This window comes from Pongo pygmaeus, chromosome 4 (genome assembly GCF_028885625.2).
Source record: "Pongo pygmaeus isolate AG05252 chromosome 4, NHGRI_mPonPyg2-v2.0_pri, whole genome shotgun sequence".
In the NCBI taxonomy this organism is placed as follows: Eukaryota; Metazoa; Chordata; class Mammalia; order Primates; family Hominidae; genus Pongo; species Pongo pygmaeus.
The window spans coordinates 123,273,867-123,300,249 of record NC_072377.2 but is presented as its reverse complement, the minus strand read 5'-3'; the positions used below and the strand labels follow the sequence as shown (position 1 = coordinate 123,300,249).

The following is a 26,383-nucleotide window of genomic DNA, read 5'->3' as shown; positions in this document are numbered from 1 at the left end:
CCTAATTTATTGAGAGTTTTTAGCATGAAGCGTTGTTGAATTTTGTCAAAGGCCTTTTCTGCATCTATTGAGATAATCATGTGGTTTTTGTCTTTGGTTCTGTTTATATGCTGGATTACATTTATTGATTTGCGTATATTGAACCAGCCTTGCATCCCAGGGATGAAGCCCACTTGATCATGGTGGATAAGCTTTTTGATGTGCTGCTGGATTCTGTTTGCCAGTATTTTATTGAGGATTTTTGCATCAATGTTCATCAAGGATATTGGTCTAAAATTCTCTTTTTTTGTTGTGTCTCTGCCAGGCTTTGGTATCAGGATGATGCTGGCCTCATAAAATGAGTTAGGGAGGATTCCCTCTTTTTCTATTGATTGGAATAGTTTCAGAAGGAATGGTACCAGCTCCTCCTTGTACCTCTGGTAGAATTCGGCTGTGAACCCATCTGGTCCTGGACTTTTTTTGGTTGGTAAGCTATTGATTATTGCCACAATTTCAGCTCCTGTTATTGGTCTATTCAGAGATTCAACTTCTTCCTGGTTTAGTCTTGGGAGGGTGTATGTGTTGAGGAATTTATCCATTTCTTCTAGATTTTCTAGTTTATTTGCGTAAAGGTGTTTGTAGTATTCTCTGATGGTAGTTTGTATTTCTGTGGGATTGGTGGTGATATCCCCTTTATCATTTTTTATTGCATCTATTTGATTCTTCTGTCTTTTTTTCTTTATTAATCTTGCTAGCGGTCTATCAATTTTGTTGATCCTTTCAAAAAACCAGCTCCTGGATTCATTTATTTTTTGAAGGGTTTTTTGTGTCTCTATTTCCTTCAGTTCTGCTCTGATTTTAGTTATTTCTTGCCTTCTGCTAGCTTTTGAATGTGTTTGCTCTTGCTTTTCTAGTTCTTTTAATTGTGATGTTAGGGTGTCAATTTTGGATCTTTCCTGCTTTCTCTTGTGGGCATTTAGTGCTATAAATTTCCCCCTACACACTGCTTTGAATGCATCCCAGAGATTCTGGTATGTTGTGTCTTGGTTCTCGTTGGTTTCAAAGAACATCTTTATTTCTGCCTTCATTTCGTTATGTACCCAGTAGTCATTCAGGAGCAGGTTGTTCAGTTTCCATGTAGATGAGCGGTTTTGAGTGAGATTCTTAATCCTGAGTTCTAGCTTGATTGCACTGTGATCTGAGAGATAGTTTGTTATAATTTGTGTTCTTTTACATTTATTGAGGAGAGCTTTACTTCCAATTATATGGTCAATTTTGGAATAGGTGTGGTGTGGTGCTAAAAAAATGTATATTCTGTTGATTTGGGGTGGAGAGTTCTGTAGATGTCTATTAGGTCCGCTTGGTGCAGAGCTGAGTTCAATTCCTGGGTATCCTTGTTGACTTTCTGTCTCGTTGATCTGTCTAATGTTGACAGTGGGGTGTTAAAGTCTCCCATTATTAATGTGTGGGAGTCTAAGTCTCTTTGTAGGTCACTCAGGACTTGCTTTATGAATCTGGGTGCTCCTGTATTGGGTGCATATATGTTTAGGATAGTTAGCTCTTCTTGTTGAATTAATCCCTTTACCATTACGTAATGGCCTTCTTTGTCTCTTTTGATCTTTGTTGGTTTAAAGTCTGTTTTATCAGAGACTAGGATTGCAACCCCTGCCTTTTTTTGTTTTCCATTTGCTTGGTAGATCTTCCTCCATCCTTTTATTTTGAGCCTATGTGTGTCTCTGCACGTGAGATGGGTTTCCTGAATACAGCACACTGATGGGTCTTGAGTCTTTATCCAGTTTGCCAGTCTGTGTCTTTTAATTGGAGCATTTAGTCCATTTACATTTAAAGTTAATATTGTTATGTGTGAATTTGAGCCTGTCATTATGATGTTAGCTGGTTATTTTGCTCGTTAGTTGATGCAGTCTCTTCCTAGTCTCGATGGTGGTTACATTTCGGTATGATTTTGCAGTGGCTGGTACCAGTTGTGCCTTTCCATGTTTAGCGCTTCCTTCAGGAGCTCTTTTAGAGCAGGCCTGGTGGTGACAAAATCTCTCAGCATTTGTTTGTCTGTAAAGTATTTTATTTCTCCTTCACTTATGAAGCTTAGTTTGGCAGGATATGAAATTCTGGGTTGAAAATTCTTTTCTTTAAGAATGTTGAATATTGGCCCCCACTCTCTTCTGGCTTGTAGGGTTTCTGCCGAGAGATCCGCTGTTAGTCTGATGGGCTTCCCTTTGATGGTACTCGACCTTTCTCTCTGGCTGCCCTTAACATTTTTTCCTTCATTTCAACTTTGGTGAATCTGACAATTATGTGTCTTGGAGTTGCTCTTCTCGAGGAGTATCTTTGTGGCGTTCTCTGTATTTTCTGAATCTGAATGTTGGCCTGCCTTGCTAGATTGGGGAAGTTCTCCTGGATAATATCCTGCAGAGTGTTTTCCAACTTGTTTCCATTCTCCCCGTCACTTTCAGGTACACCAATCAGACATAGATTTGGTCTTTTCACATAGTCCCACATTTCTTGGAGGCTTTGCTCGTTTCTTTTTATTCTTTTTTCTCTAAACTTCCCTTCTCGCTTCATTTCGTCTTCCAGGGCTGATACCCTTTCTTCCATTTGATTGCATCGGCTCCTGAGGCTTCTGCATTCTTCACGTAGTTCTCGAGCCTTGGTTTTCAGCTCCATCAGCTCCTTTAAGCACTTCTCTGTATTGGTTATTCTAGTTATACATTCTTCTAAATTTTTTTCAAAGTTTTCAACTTCTTTGCCTTTGGTTTGAATATCCTCCCGTAGCTCGGAGTAATTTGATCGTCTGAAGCCTTCTTCTCTCATCTCGTCAAAGTCATTCTCCGTCCAGCTTTGTTCCGTTGCTGGTGAGGAACTGCGTTCCTTTGGAGGAGGAGAGGTACTCTGGTTTTTAGAGTTTCCAGTTTTTCTGCTCTGTTTTTTCCCCATCTTTGTGGTTTTATCTACTTTTGGTCTTTGATGATGGTGATGTACAGATGGGTTTTTGGTGTGGGTGTCCTTTCTGTTAGTTTTCCTTCTAACAGACAGGACCCTCAGCTGCAGGTCTGTTGGAGTACCTGGCCGGCCGTGTGAGGTGTCAGTCTGCCCCTGCTGGGGGGTGCCTCCCAGTTAGGCTGCTCGGGGGTCAGGGGTCAGGGACCCACTTGAGGAGGCAGTCAGCCCGTTCTCAGATCTCCAGCTGCGTGCTGGGAGAACCACTGCTCTCCTCAAAGCTGTCAGACAGGGACATTTAAGTCTGCAGAGGTTACTGCTGTCTTTTTGTTTGTCTGTGCCCTGCCCCCAGAGGTGGAGCCTACAGAGGCAGGCAGGCCTCTTTGAGCTGTGGTGGGCTCCACCCAGTTCAAGCTTCCAGGCTGCTTTGTTTACCTAAGGGAGCCTGGGCAATGGCGGGCGCCCCTCCCCCAGCCTCGCTGCCGACTTGCTGTTTGATCTCAGACTGCTGTGCTAGCAATCAGTGAGACTCCGTGGGCGTAGGACCCTCTGAGTCAGGTGTGGGCTATATTCTCCTGGGGCACCGTTTCCTAAGCCCGTCGGAAAAGCACAGTATTCGGGTGGGAGTGGCCTGATTTTCCAGGTGCCGTTTGTCACCCCTGGAAAGGGAACTCCGTGACCCCTTGCGCTTCCCGAGTGAGGCAATGCCTCGCCCCTGCTTCGGCTGGCGCACGGTGCACTCACCCACTGACCTGCGCCCACTCTCTGGCACTCCCTAGTGAGATGAACACGGTACCTCAGATGGAAATGCAGAAATCACCCGTCTTCTGCGTCGCTCGCGCTGGGAGCTGTAGACCGGAGCTGTTCCTATTCGGCCATCTTGGCTCCCAAGATAAAGTCTTTAAAAATGTTTTGGTCAGTAATGATAGTATAATGGAATCTCACTACTGTTATTTATTATCTCAAAGCACAATATATATTTAGGGTGAGATTCTCTGTTAAGGATAGTAAGATGCAAGTTCACAATTCAAATAAACTTAATAATTTCTTCACTGCTCTAGGCACACCCTCCGGGGCACAGGTCTCTGAAACTCTCATCTAAAGACATTTATTCTTGGGAGTGTCTCTGAATCTCTTCCTTTGTGGGAGGCTGCCCAATTCGCAAAAAGAAAAAAAATGTGTATATATATATTTAAAACAGATAAATATTATATATATCACCGTTGTAGGATAGGACACCTTCACACTGTGATTAAAAAATCACAACAGTGGCCGGGTGTGGTGGCTCACGCCTGTAATCCCAGCGCTTTGTGAGGCCGAGGCAGGCAGATCACGAGGTCAGGAGTTCGAGACCAGCCTTGCCAACATGGTGAAACCCCATCTCTACTAAAAATACAAAAATTAGCCAGGCATGGTGGCGCGCCCCTGTAATCCCACCTACTCGGGAGGCTGAGGCAGGAGAATTGCTTGTACCCGGAATGCAGAGGTTGCAGTGAGCCGAGATCACACCACTGCACTGCAACCTGGGTGACAGAGCAAGACTATGTCTGAGAAAAAAAAAAAAAAATCACAACAGTATATTGTTTCTAAGTCTATCCTTAGAAAGCTCCTAAGCCAGTTATAAGAGAATCTAGTAAGGAAAACAATTTTGCAGGGTATGGGAATATTATTGTTATTTGTACTTGAAGTAGTCAGACATGGAACATGTTACCTACTTCTATTTTGGAGATGAAAATGTATTATAATGTTAATAATGTAAAGCTGTTTCTACTTTTATGGGTTATGTTGGATATATAGTTTCAGAAATTTGACAATGACTTTATCTTACAGATCACTTTAGTTTCTTTAAATTGACAGCAGAGGGCACTATGGTAGTTTTCCAAAGCCAGTTTTAAAATTGGAAAATTGTTGCCATTTTTATGTGTAATGCAGTGTATCTATTCAACTAGTTGAATGAAAAGCTATGAAACTTTTTGTTCTTTGCTTTTTCACTATGTTAGGAGTATAAAAATTTTGTTGAGTATTGGTAAAGTTGAGGTGCACTATTTTTCTGAGTTCCACATTTGCTTTTGTTTAGTACTCTTTAAAAAGAGTACTTGTAAATCTGTTCACTAATCTTTAAAGTTTACTTATTTGAGATTACCTTGATTAAAATCAGTACTGTGAGAAAAAAGCTTTCAGTGAATATTATATAACAAATTTAATTAAAGCTTTGAAAGATGTTTTTGTAGGTCCTAGCATCTCTAGTCATATGTCAGATATAATTTTATTAGCCCACAGGCTGTCAGAGATAGTATGCCCAGAGTGATACACATTACCTTTGTATTACAGCTGTTGTTTAGGAAGCAAGTCAGTCTTAGTCTGAGAGGAAGTCCATGTATTTATTTCTACATCCTTAATGAGAAAAGAAGAAAAGGCTTATTTCACAGAATTTCCTTGGGGAAATGATTTGAAGGTTTCATTTATATTTTAAGAATGTAATTAACATTAATTGGGTTGTATAGGTTTTAAAGAAGATAAACCCCCATGAGCGGAAAAATACATTGTAAATACATTATAAATATAGAAAAGGGAAAAATCTCAGCACCTATTTTGGTCAGTCTGTTATAAATTAGCTGAAAATAATAGCCAGAATGTTTGCCTGTAATGCAGTAGTTATTCCCCAGAACTCTCTTGTTGCCTTATTGTTACCAGTTTTGTAAGGAAGGAAATTGAAAATCTGTGACATGCCCAAGGTCACATAGCAAGACAATAACATTGGTAGTGACATTATAATAGTTATTCCCCAAACCTATACCCAGTTGACCAGTTTATATTTCTTTAGATATTAGTTTTTATTCCTCATATCTATATAAATTCTAGAAGTAGCTTGATTTAAAAAAAATGAATATTCATTATTTACAAATAATCAGTTTTGGTATATACTTATGTGATTTTTTTTGCCTGTCAAGTATAATAGTTCATAGGAAGCAAGGAACTTTTTTTTTTTTTAAGAGATGGGGGCCTTGCTGTGTTGTCCAGGCTGGAGCATAGTGGCTATTCACTGGGTGTACTACTACAGCCTCAAAGTGGGCTCAAGTGATCCTCCTGCCTTAGCCTCCTGAGTAGCTGCACCCTACTATGCCTGGAGAAGCAAGGAACTTTTAAACAATTATTTCTGGCACAGTGAGAACAAATAAGCTCCATGAGGGTAGGAATCTTTGTTCATTTTATTGTCCCAAGTGCCTAATATCTGGCACTTAGGTATGCAGTAAATATCTGAATAAAAATTTGTTGAATTTATAAATTATTCAATCCATTATTAATTTAAATATTTAAACCTTCTAGAGAGATTTTAGAATGAGGAGAGCAGTTACTCTGCACTTACCCCTAGTTTAGGAAGAGATGGTTTAACAGTTGGTCAGCTAATCACCATTACCATGCATGCAGAGCATTGTTGGGGGGGGAAGATTGATAGTAAGGTAATAAGCAGAAATGCATCTTATGAAGTAACTTGCTAAATATAAAGCTAGTTGAAATGTTTTAAAGAACTGCAGTTTATTAGTTTGAAGTAATTGTAATTAAAATCAGGTTAATAAAGAGAATATGCTTTAAAGTAAATAGAAAATGATGTTTTGTGAGCATATAAAATCATGAGTTAAAGCAATTAGTTTTAGGTTAAATCACGCTTATAGTGTTTACACATAAATTGCTTAGCTATTCTTTTAGTAACTATTTTCTTCAGTAAATATTTTTGTCTTTTATGTGCGATCACTTATCAAAATGATCACAAAGTATAATAAAGGAAGACCTGACACTCTGAATTTCATTTGTAATACAAACGAATTACTTAAGTACCAGAGAGGGCATAAAGGAGAAATTAAACTTTGATATATAAAAAAAATTAACAAATGGGATAGAAAATTGTATAGGAGGAGAAAAGCATTCAAAGGTTTAGAGAAGACGGAATGTAAAGATATTCCTTCAGGCTGGGCACGGTGGCTCACGCCTGTAACTTCAGCACTTTGGGAGTCCAAAGCAGGTGGATCACTTGAGGCCAGGAATTTGAGAAACTTCACCTCTACAAAAAAAATCCAAAAATACATTAATTATTCAAATACAAAAATTAGCCAGGTGTGGTGGTGCACACCAGTAACCTCAGCTACTCACGAGGCTGAGGCATGAGAATTGCTTGAACCAGGAGGCGGAGGTTGCAGTGAGCTGAGATATGTCACTACACTCCAGCCTGGGTGACAGAGTGACACCTGTCTCAAAAAAAGAAAAAATTCCTTTATGTATTCAGCAATATCTATTGAGCGCCTACTATGCCAGGTGCTGGGGATATAGCAGTGAAAAAGGTAGGCTAAGTCCTTGCCTCCCTGTAGCTTACATTTTAGAGAAGGAAACCCACATTCAGCTAACATAATGTCAAATAGTAGTAAAATGCTGTGAAGAAAAATCAGTCAGAATAAGGGGATAGAGAGTGACAGTGAGAGAAAAGGTGGGTCATTTGATTGATTGATTGATTGATGATTGATTGATAGGGTCTTTGTCTCTCTGTTGCCCAGGCTGGAGTACAGTGGTGTGATCATAGCTCACTGCATCCTCAAACACCTGGGTTTGAGCAGTCTTCCTGCTTCAGCCTCCCAAGTAGCTGGGACTACAGCTATGCACCACCGTGTCTGGCTAATTTTTAAATTTTTAGTAGAGATGAGGTCTTGTTATGTTTCCCAGGCTGATCTCGAATTCCTGTGCTCAAGTGATCCTTTCTCCTCAGCCTCCCAAAATTCTGAGATTATAGGCATGAGCCACCATGCCTTGCCTTGGATTATTTTAGAATGGGGCATTGGAGCAAAGACGTGGTCTAAGTGAATCTTTAAGCTGGGATAAGATACCAGGCAGAGCACTAGATGCTAGACATTGAGGTGCATATGACTACTTTAGGCCACACCTAATACCAGAAAGATATAGGCCAGGAGCCACATACTTGCATTTGTGGCATTGTAGAGCAACCTTAGATGACCCTTTTCTGCTGGCATCCTTGTGGCAGTCTGGCATAGCAGTCCAGCTCAGGTGGAAGGTGATATATATGTTCCACACTAGGCAGATATGGTAGCCTAATAACTTTATGCCCTCAGGAGCCAACATCTTTTGTAACAACTCTCTAGCAAGTTTCTAGGGTTCCAATTCAGGGAATTCCAAAGTATGGTGTCCCCATAGGGTCTTTATAGGTCTCTAGTCCATATGCAATCAAACTACCAGTCAGTTGTCATTTAAATCACATACAGTGTTGCTTAGCAATATAGTTATCATGTTGCCAGGGTAACAGAGCTCGTTAGTTAAGGGAAGGTCAAATTTTCATGCAGGGGGAAGGGTTTCGGGTAAGCCATTTTGTCCATAGCTTTGTTGTTTATTATTCTTTGATTACTACTTCTCACAAAAGTTCGTCAAGCTTTGCCAACCTTCAGATGTAGACAGGAATGGGTAAGTGGGCAGGATGTAGATATGAATGAATTCAAGTCACTTGAAAAATAAAACCCAGTGGGGCGGACACCTCTAGAGCCTTGCACATCAAACTGTGGTTTTTACATTCTTCACCCCCTCACTCCTTACCCACTAGCAGCATCATCACCACCTAGGAATTTGGTAGAAATGCACATTCTCAGGCTTACTGAATCAGAAGCTCTGAGGGCTGGGGCTCAGCTGTCTAGTTTAATGAATCCTCTAGGTGATTCTGATAACAGCAAAAGTTGGGAATCACTGTACTAGGGGATACAAAAATTAAATGAAAACCCTGCTCTTAGAGGGTTCATCATCTAGAAGTGAGAGGAAGATGTGAAAACAAAATTTTGTCATATGATGTGGTCAAGTGTTTAAATGGAAGTATTAATAGGAATCTAAAGAAAATACATATGACTAAAATAAAAGAAAGTGATTTCAGCCGTGGGAGTAACAGAGATGTGCAAACAAGATGAGAGGCATTGTCTTGGAGCATAAACAATGTGGTCCTGGTTAGATACTGTACTTAATATTGTAAATATTGCAGATTTATGGGTTAAAGACTTTGCTGTTGTGGGCTGAGAATCTAACCAGTTCCAGACAACCAACTTTTAAATAGACTTTTGGAGTAGAGTTTCTAAATGCTTTTAAAGGTTCCTGTCAGGCCTTTGAGCCTAAGCCTGCATGTATACATCCAGATGGCCTGAAGCAAGTGAATAATCACAAAAGAAGTGAAAATGGCCAGTTCCTGCCTTAACTGATGACATTACCTTGTGAAATTCCTTCTGGCGGCTCAGACGCTCCCCCACTGAGCACCTCGTGACCCCTGCCCCTGCCTGCCAGAGAACAACCCCTTTGACTGTAATTTTCCACTACCTACCTAACTCCTATAAAATTGCCCCACCCCTATCTCCCTTCGCTGACTCTTTTTGGACTCAGCCTGCCTGCACCCAGGTGATTAAAGAGCCTTATTGCTCACACAAAGCCTCTTTGGTGGTCTCTTCACACGGATGCGCGTGACATTTGGTGTCAAAACATTTGGTGCCGTGACTTGGATTGGGGGACCTCCCTTGGGAGATCAATCTCCTGTCCTCCTGCTCTTTGCTCTGTGAGAAAGATCCATCTACGACCTCTGGTCCTCAGACCAACCAGCCCAAGGAACATCTCACCAATTTTAAATCGGGTAAGCGGCCTCTTTTTAATGTCTTCTTTGTCCTTTCTCACTATCCCTCAACCCCTTTCTCCTTTCAATTTCTGCACCCCCTTTCAATCTCTCCCTTCCCTTAATTTCAGTTCTTTTCTTTTTCTGGTAGAGACAGAGGAGACGCATTTTATCCATGAACCTAAAACTCCGGTGCCAGTCAGACTTGGGAAGACAGCCTTCGCTTGGTGTTTAATCACTGCGGGGATGCCTGCCTGATTTTTCACCCACATTTCAGAGGTTGTCTGATCACCCTGGGGACGCCTGCCTTGATCCTTCACCTTGGTGGCAAGCACTGCCTCCCCGAGGTGGGGCAAGTACCCTCCCACCCCTTCTCTCCATGTCTCTACCCTCTCTTTTCTCTGGGCTCGCTTCCTTCACTATGGGCAACCTTCCACCCTCCATTCCTCCTCCTTCTCCCTAGCCTGTGTTCTCAAAAACTTAAAACCTCTTCAACTCACACCTGACCTGAAACCTAAATGCTTATTTTCTTCTGCAACACCGCTTGACCCCAGTACAAACTCGACAATGTTTCCAAATAGCCAGAAAACGGCACTTTTGATTTCTCCATCCTACAAGATCTAGATAATTCTTCTCGTAAAATGGGCAAATGGTTTGAGGTGCCTGAAGTCTAGGCATTCTTTTTCACATCAGTCCCTTCCTAATCTCTGCTCCCAATGCGACTCGTCCCAAATCTTTCTTCTTTCTCTCCTGTCTGTTCCTTCAGTCTCCACCCCAAGCTCTGAGTCCTTTGAATCCTCCTTTTCTACAGACCTATATGACCTCTCCCCTCCTCCCCAGGCTGCCCCTCGCCAGGCCGAGCCAAGTCCCAATTCTTCCTCAGCCTCTGCTCCTCCACCCTATAATCCTTCTATCACCTCCTCTCCTCACACCTGGTCCGGCTTACAGTTTCATTCCGTGACTAGCCCTCCCCCACCTGCCCAACAATTTCCTCTTAAAGAGGTGGCTGGAGCTAAAGGCATAGTCAAGGTTAATGCTCCTTTTTCTTTATCCAACCTCTCCCAAATCAGTTAGTGTTTAGGCTTTTTTTCATCAAATATGAAAACCCAGCCCAGTCCATGGCTTGTTTGGCCAACAACCCATAGACACTTTATCTTCCTAGACCCAGAAAGGCCAGAAGGCCGTCTTATTCTCAATATGCATTTTATTACCCAGTCCGCTGCTGACGTTTAAAAAAAGCTCCAAAACTGAAATTCCAGCCCTCAAACCCCACAACAGGATTTAATTAACCTTGCCTTCAAGGTGTACAGTAATTAAAGAGGCAGCCAAGCAGCAATGTATTTCTGAGTTGCAATTACTTGCCTATGCTATGAGAGAAACCCCAGCCATATCTCCAGCACAGAAGAACTTCAAAATGCCTAAGCCACAGTGGTCAGGCATTCCTTCAGGACCTCCTCCCCCAGGATGTTGCTTCAAGTGCCGGAAATCTGGCCACTGGGCCAAGGAATGCCTGCAGCCCGGGATTCCTCCTAAGCCATGTCCCATCTGTGCGGGACCCCACTGGAAATTGGACTGTCCAACTTGCCCGGCAGCCACTCCCAGAGCCCCTGGAATTCTGGCCCAAGGCTCTCTGACTCCTTCCCCGATCTTCTCGGCTTAGCGGCTGAAGACTGACACTGCCCGATTGCCTCAAAAGCCTCCTGGACCATCACAGGCGCTTGAGGTAACTCTTACAGTGGAGGGTAAGGCCGTCCCCTTCTTAATCAATACAGAGGCTACCCACTCCACATTACCTTCTTTTCAAGGGCGTGTTTCCCTTGCTTCCATAACTGTTGTAGGTATTGACGGCCAGGCTTCTAAACCTCTTAAAACTCCCCAACTTTGGTGCCAACTTAGACAATATTCTTTTTTTTTTTTTTTTGGAGACGGAGTCTCACTCTGTCACCCAGGCTGGAGTGCAGTGGCATGAACTCGGTTCAATACAAGCTCCGTCTCCTGGGTTCACGCCTTTCTCCCACCTCAACCTCCTGAATAGCTGGGATGACAGGCATCCGCCACCATGCCCGGCTAATTTTTTGTATTTTTAATAGAGACGGGGTTTCACCATGTTAGCCAGGATGGTCTCGATCTCCTGACTTCGTGATCTACCCGCCTCGGCCTCCCAAAGTGCTGGGATTACCCGGCCGCTTAGACAATATTGTGTTGTGCAGTCCTTTTTAGTTATCCCCACCTGCCCAGTTCCCTTATTAGGTCTAGGCATTTTAACTAACCTATCTGCTTCCGTGACTGTTCCTAGGCTACAGCCACACCTCATTGCCGCCCTTTTCCCCAGTTCAAAGCCTCCTTCACATCCTCCCCTTGTGTCTCCCCACCTTAATCCACAAGTATGAGACACCTCTATTCCTACCTTGGTGAATGATCGTGCACCCCTTACCATCCCATTAAAACCTAATCACCCTTACCCCACTCAATGCCAATATCCCATCCCACAGCATACTTTAAAAGGTTAAAGCCTGTTATCACTCACTTGCTACAGCGTGGGCTTCTAAAGCGTATAAACTCTCCTTACAATTCTCCCATTTTACCCGTCCAAAAACCAGACAAGTCTTGCAGGTTAGTTCGGAATCTATGCCTTATCAACCAAATTGTTTTGCCTGTCCACCCTGTAGTGCCCAGCCCGTACACTCTTGTCCTCAATACCTCCCTCCACAACCCATTTTTCTGTTCTGGATCTCAAGCATGCTTCCTTTACTATTCCTTTGCACCCTCCATCCCAGCTTCTCTTTGCTTTCACTTGGACTGACCCTGACACCCATCAGTCTCAGCAACTTACCTAGGCTGTACTGCCACAAGGCTTCAGGAACAGCCCCCATTACTTCAGTCAAGCCGTTTCTCATGATTTACTTTCTTTCCGTCCATCTAGTTCTCACTTTATTCAATATTTTAACAACCTTCTACTTTATAGCCCCTCCTACAAATCTTCCCAAAAGGACACCCTTCTGCTCCTCCAACATCTGTTTTCAAAAGAATATCGCGTATCCTCCTTCAAAGCCCAAATTTCTTCCTCATCCGTTACCTATCTTGGCATAATTCTTAATAAAAACACATCTTCTCTTCCTGCTGATCGCGCCTGGCTAATCTCCCAAACCCCAACAACCCCTTCTACAAAGCAACAACTCCTTTCCTTCCTAGCATGGTTAGGTACTTTAACCTTTGGATACCTGGTTTTGCCATCCTGACTAAACCATTATATAAACTCACAAAAGGAAACCTAGCTGACCTCATAGATCTTAAATCCTTTCCCCACTCCTCTTTCCTTTCCTTAAAAACAGCCCTAGAAGCTGCTCCCACACTAGCTCTCCCTAACTAATCCCAACCCTTTCCATTACACACAGCCGAAGTGCGGGGCTGTGCGGTCAGAATTCTTACAGACCATGCCCTGTAGCCTTTCTGTCCAAACAACTTGACCTTACTGTTTTAGGCTGGCCCCCACATTATTCCTGATACCACACCTGACCCCCATGACCGTGTCTCTCTGATCCACCTGGCATTCACTCCATTTCCCCATATTTCCTTTTTTCCTGTTCCTCACCCTGATCACACTTTGTTTTTGTTTTTGTTTTTTTGAGACGGAGTCTTGCTTTGTTGCCCAGGCTGGAGTGCAGTGGCATGATCTCGGCTCACTGGAAGCTCTGCCTCCCGGGTTCACACCATTCCCTGGCCTCAGCCTCCTGAGTAGCTGGGACTACAGGCACCTGCCACCACGCCCGGCTAATTTTTTTTTCTGTATTTTTAGTAGAGATGGGGTTTCACCGTGTTAGCCAGAAAGGTCTCTATCTCCTGACCTTGTGGTCCGCCCGCCTTGGCCTCCCAAAGTGCTGAGATTACAGGCGTGAGCCACCGTGCCTGGCCCACAGTTGGTTTATTAATGGCAGTTCCACCAGGCCTAATTGCCACTCACCAGCTAAGGCAGGCTATGCTATAGTATCTTCCACATCTGTCAACACTCTGTGTTGCCCCAGTAATATTTTACCTAAAAGGTTGATTTCTAACCTTTAGTAGATGAACTACCTATTACAATATGTTTTTATAATATATATTATCATTCATCAAATGTGTTATGCAACATTTGTGATTAAAGTGAGTCTAACTTCAGTTCCTTTTGGGGATTTTTAGAACTGTACAAAACCATAGTATAACTGAAGTTCCTCAATAGTATCACAAAATCAACTTATTTGAACTGCCCTTTTTAACTAACTTTTACAGACAAAAGTTAGGACTTTTGCCTGTAAAAGGTTAAAATTGGTTGAGTATGGTGGCTCACGCCTGTAATCCCAGTGATAGGAACAGGAGGCAGAGAAATTCTAGGCAGAAAAGGGCAAGGTCCCTGGCAAAGCCACACCCTCAAGCCTGGAGCTATGCCCCAAAGTGAGAACATGCATTCCTGTTTTCCCGCTCGAATGTTGTCTTTTCCAAAACCACACATGGCCCGTTCCACCCCCATCCTGTACCCATAAAAACCCCTGACTCAGCTGACAGAGAGAAGAGAAGGGGAGAGGAGGAAAGGCAGCTGTATGGTAGGGACTGCAGTTTGACGTTGGGGAAAAGCAGCTTAACATCAGAGGGATGGCTTGATGCTGTTGCTCTGGAGAGTCCAGCCGGGGACAGTCGGAATCCAGGGGAAGATCACCTTCCTGCTCCATCCCTCTTCCGGCTCTCCTTCCTGCTTAGAGCCACTTTCATCAGCAATAAAATCCTCCATATTTACTACCCTTCAGTTCATTCCTGTGACCTGATTTTTACTGGACGCCGAACAAGAGCTTGGGTGCCACAGGTGTGGCCTGCAAAGCTAAAAGAGCACTGTATCACACGCCCTCTGGGGCTTCAGGGGTCACGAGTACTCACCTAGACACTGCCGGGGGTTGGGGGGGGGAGCCCATGGAGTTTTGTGCTTGCCGGCACCCAAAAGTGCTAGCTCTGGCTCCTGCACCTGCTCACCTGCTGCTCCCCGTCCCACCAGGCGTTGAGAGCTGTGGGCTGAGTAAGTGAGGCACTCCTGTCATGACGCCCAGGAAGGGGTCAAGGAAAATTTTCTTTTTCACCAGTACTTTGAGAGGCTGAGGTGGGCGGATCACTTGAGGTCGGGAGTTTGAGACCAGCTTGGCCAAAGTGGTGAAAACCTCTCTCTACTAAAAATATAAAAAATTAGCTGGACATGGTAATGTGTGCCTGTAATCCCAGCTATTCAGGAGGCTGAGACACGAGAATCGCTTGAATCCAGGAGGCAGAGGTTGCAATGAGCTGAGGTTGTGCCACTGCACTCCAGCCTGGGTGACAGGGTGAGATTCTGTTTTTTTTTGTTTGTTTTTAAAGATTAAAGCTAATGTTTGTGGACTTACAGCTTTTCTTTAGTCAAAATTTGAATAGATTTATTAAAAAAAATTCAAAGTCAAACTGTATTTAAATTTGCCTGGTTATGTGGGAGAAACATCAGTTTTTACTTGGTTCTTCTGTTCTATGATGTATTTATTCTTTGAATCATTTTAGTTTTTGGTTTTGATTAACTTAATATAAAAAATCAGAATCTTGTTTTTTAGAATTTGAATGTACCTCATCCTGTTCCTCTTTCTACTGCGTGAGGAATCCTTTCTTATAGCAGTCCTCGATCTGTTTGTCATTGCACCCTGTTCCATCAATTGGTGTCTGTCCCTCTTTTGTGTTTACTCTTGTGACCACAGAAAGACTTTCCATCTCAAAAATCTCCTCATATTCCTGAGAGGAAATCCAGTGTGGGGCAGAACAATCATAGCAAATCATCTCAGAAGTCACTGGAAATCAGGTGTATTGATTTTCCTTGGGTTAAACTTCCATTCCAGGTTCAGTGGGGTTGGAAAGAGGAGGTAGAGTCGTGTATAATATGATTTTACTTCTGCCTAAGATATCTAGATAATTTCTTCATCCAGAGCATAGATTTGGCAGTTTCTTGCAGAATGAGAGGGTGTGTTTAACAGATGTTTGAGCCATAAACTGTATGGTTTATTAATAAGCATTTCTTAACCTCAGTCTAAAATTCCACAATAAGTAAAATTGAGGAAAGAGTTAACAGTGATCAGCTTGTATGTATGGTATTGGAAATTCCCTTTAATATAACATTTATTTGTATACTATTGTAATGGCATATAACATCTGCCTGTGATAGTTTGTGAAAAACTCCCATATCTGGGACCTGGCCGCTTAATGAATTTCTTTCTTTCTTTTTTTTTTTTATTTTTTGAGACGGAGTCTCGCTCTGTCGCCCAGGCTGGAGTGCAGTGGCACAATCCTGGCTCACTGCAACCTCCATCTCCTGGGTTCAAGCAACTCTCCTACTTCAACCTCCTGAGTAGCTGGCATTACAGGCACCCACCACCACACCCAGCTAATTTTTGCATTTTTATTAGAGTTGGGGTTTCACCACATTGGCCAGGCTGGTTTTGAACTCTTGACCTCAGGTGATCTGCCCACCTCAGCCTCCTAAAGTGCTGGGATTACAGGCATGAGCCACTGTGCCCAGTCATGAATTTCATATTATAAATACACATACCAAATATAGTATTTAATGGTAAAATATAAATGTTTATTCATGCAATACCTTTGGAAGGACATAAAAAACCGGTCATTGGTTGCCCCTAAAGGAAGAGAATACTGTAGGCTGGAGGACAGAGATAGGAGGTATACCGTTTAATTCTGTTTGAACTTTATATTGTGTGTAAGAGTTACCTAAACAGTAGTAAAGCACTAAAATGTAAGTAAAATAAAAATGACAAACAGTAAGAAAAGGTAAGTTAAATGGAAAAGGCAAATACTCTTCTAGTATAATTCTAGGCAAATATAATTTGGTGGCGTCTATCTGAGTTTCTTCTCACAATTGGTAAGCTCTGTGTATTGATTGATGGCTAAGTTTGATTAGTATTTTTCTCTAGTTGGTAATTATATTCTAATATTTTATCATCTTATTGTTTACTCAAAGTGATATAGAAGAGTTGCCAGGTTTCTCTTTGATGTGAGATCTCTTCTTGATTTGGAATGCAAATCAGAAGTGTCATTTTTTGAATAAAGGGACCAGATAACTTATAGGTATTCTTTCTCTAAATATAACTAAGATAAGATTTTTGTTTTGAGGTACTTAATCTATGTAAGTGGTAAAGAGTTTACTTGAATTTCTCCAAATTCTCATGTCTAAAGTCTGATTGATTAAACTCATTCTTGGTATTTCATTTTGAGAAGAATGCAGCTTTAGCAAACCTCTTTGTATAAATGGAGTGGGATTCAGATCATTTAAAAAAATTATTATATCACTGTATTTTTAAAATTTACCAGTTTTATTTTTCTTTTTACCCTTTAGCCGGCCTCAGAAAGTGTGTTTGTGTCCATTTCTCCCAGCGCACCCTCTGCATATCTCTACCCACTTGTACATAATTCAGCATCCGGCAGAGGTAAGATTTTGTAAAATACAGGATTTCAAATAGAATATGAGTCTGCAAGAGGAAACACGAAGATAAACTACTTATCCTTACCAGCTCTTTAGCATTTCTGAAAAGAAGTTGATGATAAATGCTTTCTCTTTTGGAAAAAATAGTTTCTTTTTAATTTCATCTGATAGTATAGAGTCATATGCTCTAGAGAAAGATAACATTTCACAAAATCTATGTTATTGAATAGTATAGAAATTTAAAACTCCAACAATTTTGTATGAAGAAAAAACGAGATTTTGTGAATAAAGAGCTAAGAAAATCATTGCTTTTTAAATTTTGGTCATAGCTTATGTTCCTTGATGTCTTTTCTTGCTCCAGTAGAAGTAACTTGGGCATTTTACTCTTACAAAGTGAATGTATAAATAAATTTTTGGTTTATTTTAGATGAATAGAAGAAACATGTATATTTTATAATGCATGTTATATGTAAAGATTTTAAAATTAATACTTTCTTGTACAGGTAAAATACATATGTGCCAGTGTGTATATGTGTTTGTAACTCTTGATTAGCTGCATAATGAAGAGGGGAGGAAGTTATAATTAATACAAAACTACTCAATGCATACTATGAAATGTATTTACTGTAAACTGCAGTTAAAACTCTTTCAGTATTTAGGAACTGAGGACATCATAGACGCAGTCAAGCTTTCTAAGAAGGAATAATTACTTTTTAAATTTCTCAAGTCTGGATCACTTGAAGACTTTAACAGAGGTATAAAAGAAATTAATCTTTTCTGTCTTTCAAATGATGAAACACTTATTTATTTATTTATTTTTTGAGACAGAGTCTCCCTCTGTCACCTAGGCTGGAGTACAGTGGTACAATCTCAGCTCACTGCAATCTCTGCCTCCCAGGTACAAACAATTCTCATGCCTCAGCCTTGAAACATTTTTTCTTTTATTGCAAATTGTTAACTACTCCATTTGGTGGACAACCTTTTTCTCAGCCTTTTTTTTTTTGAGACGGAATCTTGCTGTGTTGCCCAGGCTAGAGTGCGGTGGCGTGATCTCAGCTCACTGCAAGCTCCACCTTCCAGGTTCACGCCACTCTTCTGCCTCGGCCTCCCGAGTACCTGGGACTACAGGCGCCCACCACAATGCCTGGCTAATTTTTTGTATTTTTAGTAGAGACGGGGTTTCACCGTGTTAGCCAGGATGGTCTCAATCTCCTTACCTCATGATCCACCTGCCTCAGCCTCCCAAAGTGCTGGGATTACAGGCGTGAGCCACCGCACCCGGCCTAACCTTTTTCTCAGTCTTAGCAGCATCATGCTTTTGTCAGGATTATGACAATTTGGTCACTAGCACTATTTTACTTCAGTTAAACTTAAAACATTATACAGCTCAAATTTATGTAAAATGATAGTTTGCCGGCCACAGCAATTTTGGTTAAAACCTGACTTTTGAGGCTGGGAGTGGTAGCTTATGCCTATAATTCCAGCACTTTGGGAGGCTGAAGAAGGAGGATAACTTGAGCCCACAAGTTTGAGACCAGCCTGGGCAACATAGCGAGACCCCATCTCTATAAACAAATAAAAAAATTAGCCAAGTGTGGTGGCGCATGCCTATAGGCCTAGCCACTTGGGAGGCTGAGGTGGGAGGATCCCTTCTGTCCAGGAGTTTTAGGCTGCAATGAGCTATGATTGTGACATTGCACTCCAGCCTGGGCTATACAGCAAGACCCTGTCTTAAAAAAGAAAAAACAAAATCCCAAACCACTTGACATTTGATGGCAAATACTGCATTCATTTTGCAGTATACACAGTATGGTGCCTTTTCATTATTGTGTGGTTCCAGATATAAGATAGTTTTTTTAATGTGGGTATTTTCATTGATTTGTGGCAGTATTACTGTTTTCTTTCTATTTTTTGTAAAGATGGGGTCTCACTATGTTGCACAGGCTGGTCTTGAATTCCTGGCCTTGAGTGATCCTCCTGCCTCAGCCTCCCACAGTGCTAGGATTGCGGGCATGAGCCATCATGCTTGGCCTTTTTTTTTTAATGTTTTCAAATATCTTATTTTTAATTTATTTTTGACCATTATTAATCCATGGTTTAGATGATTCATTCATCATTGTGTGTGCTACAGATGTATTTTATGCATGTACAAATGCATCCATACAGTTTTTCCTTCTCAGCAAAGGAATTTTCTATTATTATTATTTTCTGTTTTTAAGAATGGGGTCTCGCTCTATTTCCCAGGCAGGTCTCAAACCCATGGCTCAGGTTATCCTCCAGCCTCTGCCTCCCTAAGAGCTGGGACTATAGGCGTGAACCACTGTGCCCAGCCATTCTCAGCAAAGGAATTTTCCAGTTTTCATCTAACTTTATTAATACTGGGCTGCCTGTGCTTACCTTCAGCACACCTTTTCCAATAAAAGGATTTTCTAGCCTACAGAATGGGAGAAAATTTTTGCAATCTACTCATCTGACAAAGGGCTAATATCCAGAATCTACAAAGAACTTAAACAAATTTACAAGAAAAAAATCAAACAACCCCATCAACAAGTGGGCAAAGGATATGAACAGACACTTCTCAAAAGAAGACATTTATGCAGCCAACAGAGACATGAAAAATGCTCATCATCACTGGCCATCAGAGAAATGCAAATCAAAACCACAATGAGATACCATCTCACACCAATTACAATGGCAGTCATTAAAAAGTCAGGAAACAACTGGTGCTGGAGAGGATGTGGAGAAATAGGAACACTTTTACACTGTTGGTGGGACTCTAAACTAGTTCAACCATCGTGGAAGTCAGTGTGACGATTCCTCAGGGATCTAGAACTAGAAATACCATTTGACCCAGCCATCCCATTACTGGGTATATACCCAAAGGATTATAAATCATGCTGCTATAAAGACATATGCACACGTATGTTTATTGCAGCACTACTCACAATAGCAAAGACTTGGAACCAACCCAAATGTCCAACAATGATAGACTGAATTAAGTAAATGTGGCACACATACACCATGGAATACTATGCAGCCATAAAAAAGGATGAGTTCATGTCCTTTGTAGGGACATGGATGAAGCTGGAAACCATCATTCTCAGCAAACTATCGTAAGGACAAAAAAACCAAACACTGCATGTTCTCACTCATAGATGGGAATTGAACAATGAGAACACTTGGACACAGGAAGGGGAACATCACACACCGGGGCCTGTTGTAGGGTGGGGGGTGTGGGGAGGGATAGCATTAGGAGATATATCTAATGTAAATGACGAGTTAATGGGTGCAGCACACCAACGTGGCACATGTATACATATATAACAAATCTGCACATTGTGCACATGTATCCTAGAACTTAAAGTATAATAAAAAAAATGTATATATATAATAAAAGAAAAAAGGATTTGCTAGTTTTTTGATTCTCCCATAAAAAAGTTATTAAAAACCATTTAGATAGGCTCTAGGAGGGGGCTTTGGGAAAAGAAGACTTGGTGGAGTAGATGATATGTAGGTGATACGATGGAGCATTTCAAAGAGTAAGTATACATATATGTAAAATTACTTAAGGATAAAAATAGAAAAGCTATCTCAAAAATAACAAAAAGCTTTACAAGAAAATAATCTTATGTTAAACGACTTGGCCTTTGTGAACAATGTATATTTAGTCGTGAAGATGCAAACACTGTTTATTGACTTAACTAATAATATTAGATGTGAGAGGAAGGAGTGGTGTTAGAAAGCTAAATCCTCATTTGTTATGAGAGGCAGTACTTAAGGGCTGTGGAGCTAGACTGCCTGAGTTCAAATTCTTAATAGTTCTATAAACTCTGGAACTTTGGGCAAGTTAATTAACATCTCTGTGTTTCAGTTTCCTCATTAGTAAAATGGATATGAAAAAAGATACATTTCTCTCTCTTTGTGTATTGTACTTAGAATTGTGTGCCTTAATATTAGCTGTTATGATGATGATAATTGGTAGTTTTTGGGTGATATCTAAAATTGATAAATCAAGAAATAGAAAAACAACATATATTGTATGGTTATATGGAGATAACTACCAGAAGAAATAGCCAAAAGAGTTAAAGTGATTGCCTCCAGGACGTGGTACTGGGGAGTACATCTGGGAACAACTGTGGCATTTTAAATCTTTTGGCACTATTTAATTTGACATATATACATGTGTTACTTTGATAAAAGTTTAGAAACTGATTAAGTCTGTGTCACAGTCTCATGGTGATGGTAAAGAGAGAAGAACATTGTATTAAACATTGGAAAATGTCCGAAAACCACCTAAGGCAGAGTAACTAATCACTTGGCTCTATGGGATTCAAGGTAGAATTCTCGTGGCAACAAGAAAGATGGTTTCCAGTGTTGGAAGCTAGGACATTGAAGAAACCACTGACGACAGTCAACTTAATGGCATTTTCAGAAATGGCCACCAGATTTCTCCACTCTAAAGTTATTATTTTTGTTCTGTTTCCATACTCTATATTCTTTGGAAGCAAGGCCATAAATCCAGCCCACACTCAAGTGGGAGGAAGAGATTAAGTTCCACCTTCAGGAGGGGGGAGTATTTACATTTATTATTTGGAATTCTTTTGTAAGGAAGATTTGTTTCTTCTCCCCCATTTATTTATTAAGTCATTTATTTATATCATTCTGGACTCTAATTTGTACTTTGGGTTATAAGCCAGTACTGTGTTATTTATTTTGTTGCTCAGATTGTTCAATTTTAGCCATTGGGAGCTCTTTAAGATTGGCTTCTGTGTCCCTTTGACGTACCCCATTGTTCTGTTTTCTTTTTTAAAAAAATTTTTTAACTTAAGAGGCTATGCTGGGAAGAAGCCATTGTTTTGTTTTCTGAGCACTTCCTTGCTTTTTGGGCATAAAGATCTAGGCAATTATCTTCAAGCTGACATAGTGCAAAATGTAATTACTTGTGAAAAGAAAAACTTGTCAGAATAAATGATTCAATTTAAACACAAATTTACATTTTAATAATCTTAATCATTATATATATTAGTGTAATCTTCTTTGATCAGTAAACCTGTAAACATACCCAAATAGAATAAAAATGTATGCTTGTGTTATGGTTAATACTGATAAATCAGAGAAATTTTACCTCTTTTTATTAAACTGTGGTCTTTAGTAAAAGACTTGTGAAAGTTATACATAAAGTTATGAATCAGATGTTCATTATAAAATATTTAAAAGTGTGTATATCTAAGTAAAAATCTATGTTTCAATTCATTTTTTAATTAAAGGAAAACAAAGTGTTGCGTACAGTTCCTCTACTAGCAGCATGCCTCCCCCAGGACAAGTGTAAAGTAAAGATCGGTCGTCGCTTCAGTGAAGAAAGGTAAATTAACTGTTAGGGCAATGTAAATAAGTCTTTTCTACACAGATCTTAAAAAATGGTTTCTTTCAGCTTATTTCTTTCAGCTTGTTCATGGTCTAAAGAGTGGAAATTAGTCAAAAAATTTAGGTTCTGCTAACCCCTGACTACACAAAATAATACAAGACAAAACAAAACAAAACAAAATCAGAAATAAAAAAATAAACAATGTATAAGCAAAGGAATGATAGCATTATCTGAATTTCATAGTAATGTATGTTTAACTTAAAAGGCAAATATGCTTAGTGTTTATATATCATTTTTGTTAAAAGTGCCTTCCAGTTGGTAGATGGTAGGGTTCTTTTTTTTTTTGTTAAGTATCTTCCACAACTTTTTTTTTTTTTTTTGGTAGTGTTCTTGTATTAGATTTAGTTCAGTTTTTTTTCCCCTATGGTGCCTAGTATAATGCTTACTCAGTAAATTATTATTATTATTATTATTTTTTGAGGCAGGATCTCACTTTGTTACCCAGTCTGGAGTGCAGTGGTGCAATTTTGGCTCACTGCAACTTCCACCTCCTGGGCTCAAGTGATTCTCCCACCTCAGCTTCCTGAGCAGCTGGGACTACAGGCATGAGCCACTGGGCCTGGCCAGTAAATTATTATTTGCTGATGAATTTTAAATTAAAGCAGATTAGAACTATTAATATAAATGTGGTAATTGAATGATTAATTTAGGCTTTTGTTAGAGTATATGATGAAATCATGGGGGAATGATTAAGAGACATACTGCTTTTGGTGTCTTTTGTAAATTTTTGCCTCTGGTACATAAGAAAACAATTGGTTTTTATATATTAACCCCATATCCAGTAACTTTCTAAATTCATTTGTTAGTTGTAGAAATTGTTTCGTAGATTCCCTGAAACTTTCTATGTAAGCAGCATTGTCATCTGCAAATGAGATCATTTATATTTCTTCCTTTCTGATACTTATCCTTTTTTTTTTCCTTGCCACACTGCAATAACTGATACCTTTAGTATAATGTTTATTAGAAGTGGTGAAAGCCAACATCTTTACCTTGGTCCCAAACTCTGTGGATGTTATTAACTATGATATTGGCTGTATGTTTCTCCCCCCCAAGCGTTATTGAGGTGTAATTGATAGATAAAAGTTATATTTATCATGTACAGTGTGATGTTTTGATGTATGTATACATTGTGAAATGATTAGCACAATCAAGCTAATTAACAGATTTATCACCTCACATAGTTAACATTTGTTCAAAACGTTCAATAATATTGAGAATACTATAGTATGGCTGTGTCAGGAGAGACATAATGAGGAAGTGAAGCCAAAATGCATGAAAGGAAAGAAGTTTATTACACACAGATACCAGAGAGGTTAGGATGCCAATGTGAGGCCAAAGGGAAGTCTGGAAACAGCAGGGGATTCAACCGCTGGGTGGGTGGGAAGGGGAGACCTGTGGGATTATGCCTTTATTAAGGTCTGTGGGGATTATCCCTTGGGATTTCCCTGTGGGTTGTAGACTGGCTAGTTTAAAGAGAACAATGTGAAGGGGGAGCTTATTCATATGACTCTGGTATTGACCTTTAGGTTTTATTGTGGTCAGCAGCTATGGGATGTGTTGGGTTTTGGATTAGTGAGGAACAAATAGGCTATATGGCAAACACCACACAAGGAGGGAAAGTTTTAAGTAGGCCAAAGGTGATAGGGTTGGCTGGATTACAGTTAACTTATGTGAGGCCTAAAATGGATGCCAAGACAACAACTGTATTAAACAGATTTATAACAATAGTTTTACTTTTTTTTTTTTTTGCAGTGATAACATTTAAGACCTGCCTTCATGGCTGTTTTCAAGTATACAATACATTAACTGTAATAACCATGTTATACAATGTCATTTATCAGTTTCTAAAGTGATGAGAGTTTTAATTATGAATGGGTGTTTGTTGAGTTTTGTGAAATGCATCTATTGAAATGATCGTGTAGATTCTCTCCTTAATTCTGTTAATATAGTGTGTTATATTGACTGATTTCTGCATGTTAAAACCCTTCTATTTCTAAGATAAAGCCCACCTGGTCATATTATAATTTGTGGGAAGGTTTTTTTCTTACAAATATAATTCATTTATGAAACATAAGGCATTTCATATTTTCTATTTAGTTTTGTGTCAGTTTTTATATTTTGTACCTTTCAAAGAAATGGTACAAGTTATCTAAATTGTTGAATTTATTGTCATAAAGTTGCTTGTAGCATTTATTTATTGTTATTTTCATGTCTGTAGAATTTGTAGTGGTAACCTCTTTTAATTCCTGATTTAGGTAATTTGTGTCTTTTCTTTTTTCTTAGTCTGTTTCGGTCGATCTCTTTAAAGAACCAAGATTTGGCTCTGTGTTTTTCTCTGTTTGGTTTTCTAATTGATTTCTACTCTTTATTGTCAACTTTTTTCTTGCTTTGGATTTAATTTCTCTTTTTTCTTTTTAGTAGAAGATTAGATAACAGATTTTAAACCTTTTTGTTCATTCATATAAGCATAAATTTTTTTAAAAAATAAATTGAGGTGGGGTCTTGCTATGTTGACTAGGCTGGTCTCAAACTCCTGGCCTCAAGTGATCCTCTCATCTTGGCCTTCCAAAGTGCTAGGATTACAGATGTGAGCTGCTGTGCCTGGCCCATGCATATAAACATTTCAGCTGTAAATCTATAAATTTTTCCTTTTTTTTTTTTTTTGAGACAGGGTCTTGTTTTCCAGGCTTGAAGTACAGTGGCACACTCATAGCTCACTGTAGCCTTGAACTCTTGGGCTCAATTAAAAGTTTTCTTTTGTAGAGACAGGGTCTCGCTACGTTGCCCAGGCTGGTCTTGAACTCCTGGCCTCAAAGTATCTTACCCCTTTTGGCCTCCCAAAGTGCTGGGATTACAGGTGAGAGCCACGATTCCTGGCCAAGTTTCTCTTCTTAACCATTGCTTTATATATCCCACCAATTCTGTTATATTGTGATTTTGGTTTGTTCAGTTCAAAATATTTTAAAATTACTCTTGTGATTTCTTGTTTCACACATGGATTGTTCAGGAGTGTGTCGCTTAATTTCCAAATATTTGGGGAAGTTTTAGATGTATCATGGTTATGTTTATTTTGATTTCTACTCTTATTTGTTTATACTCTGTGATTTTAGGTTTAAAAGTTTTATTGATACTTGTTTTGTGTTCTGGCATGTGATCTGTTTTTTGGTAAATATTCTATATGCACAAGAAAAGACTATATTCTTCAGTTGTCAGATGTAGTGTTACACAAATTATCAATTAGGTCAAGATGATTGATAGTGTTATTCAAATCTTCTGTATTTTGACTGATTTCATGAGCTTGTTTTCTCTCAAATACCAAGGAAATTGTGTTAAAATCTCCAGCTATGATTAGGGATTTGTTTATTTTTACATTTTGTTCTTTTGGTTCCTGTTTTATCTATTTGAAAACTCTAAGTAGGTTAATATGTATTTCGTATTATTCTGTTTACTTGATGCGCTAGTCCTTTTATCATTATTATGTGTTGTTGGAAAACTCTCAACCGTTTTTCCTCTGCTGTGGTGTCGACACCACAAACTTCAACACAGAAGACTTCTGTTACTCCCAAATATGTGAGGATTTCTCCCCACAAGCAAGCAAGCAAGCAGGCAAGCAAGCAAGCAAGCAAGCAGGCAGTCAATTTTGCAATAATACTAGTTGGGTGTCCTCCAGTTCAATTCTGACCCTGCCTACCTGGGGATAGTGTCACATCCCACAGGATGAGGGCTCAGTTCTCAAGACTGCCCCTTCCTCCCTTCAGACACCATTGGCAAGTCCGGGCCTCAGGAACTTCTGACTGATCAGCTTCAAGTTGGGGCTTCCACAACTCTTGGTTTGGGTTCAGTTAATTAGAAACACTTAATGTTTACCAGTTTATGATAAAGGATATTACAAAGGGTACAGATGAGATACGTA

General features: G+C 40.0%; 1 protein-coding gene across 2 annotated transcripts in view; it reads left to right on the top strand.

The window, feature by feature from the left end:
• DTWD2 (DTW domain containing 2) overlaps positions 1-26,383 on the top strand; it is a 150,623-nt gene that overhangs the window by 30,430 nt on the left and 93,810 nt on the right. For both annotated transcript variants that reach the window (XM_054489792.2, XM_054489793.2), the window contains exons 2-3: positions 16,959-17,049; positions 22,313-22,407. In XM_054489792.2, coding sequence (XP_054345767.1) covers positions 16,959-17,049; positions 22,313-22,407 — 186 coding nt within the window. The remainder of the gene's footprint in view (positions 1-16,958; positions 17,050-22,312; positions 22,408-26,383) is intronic.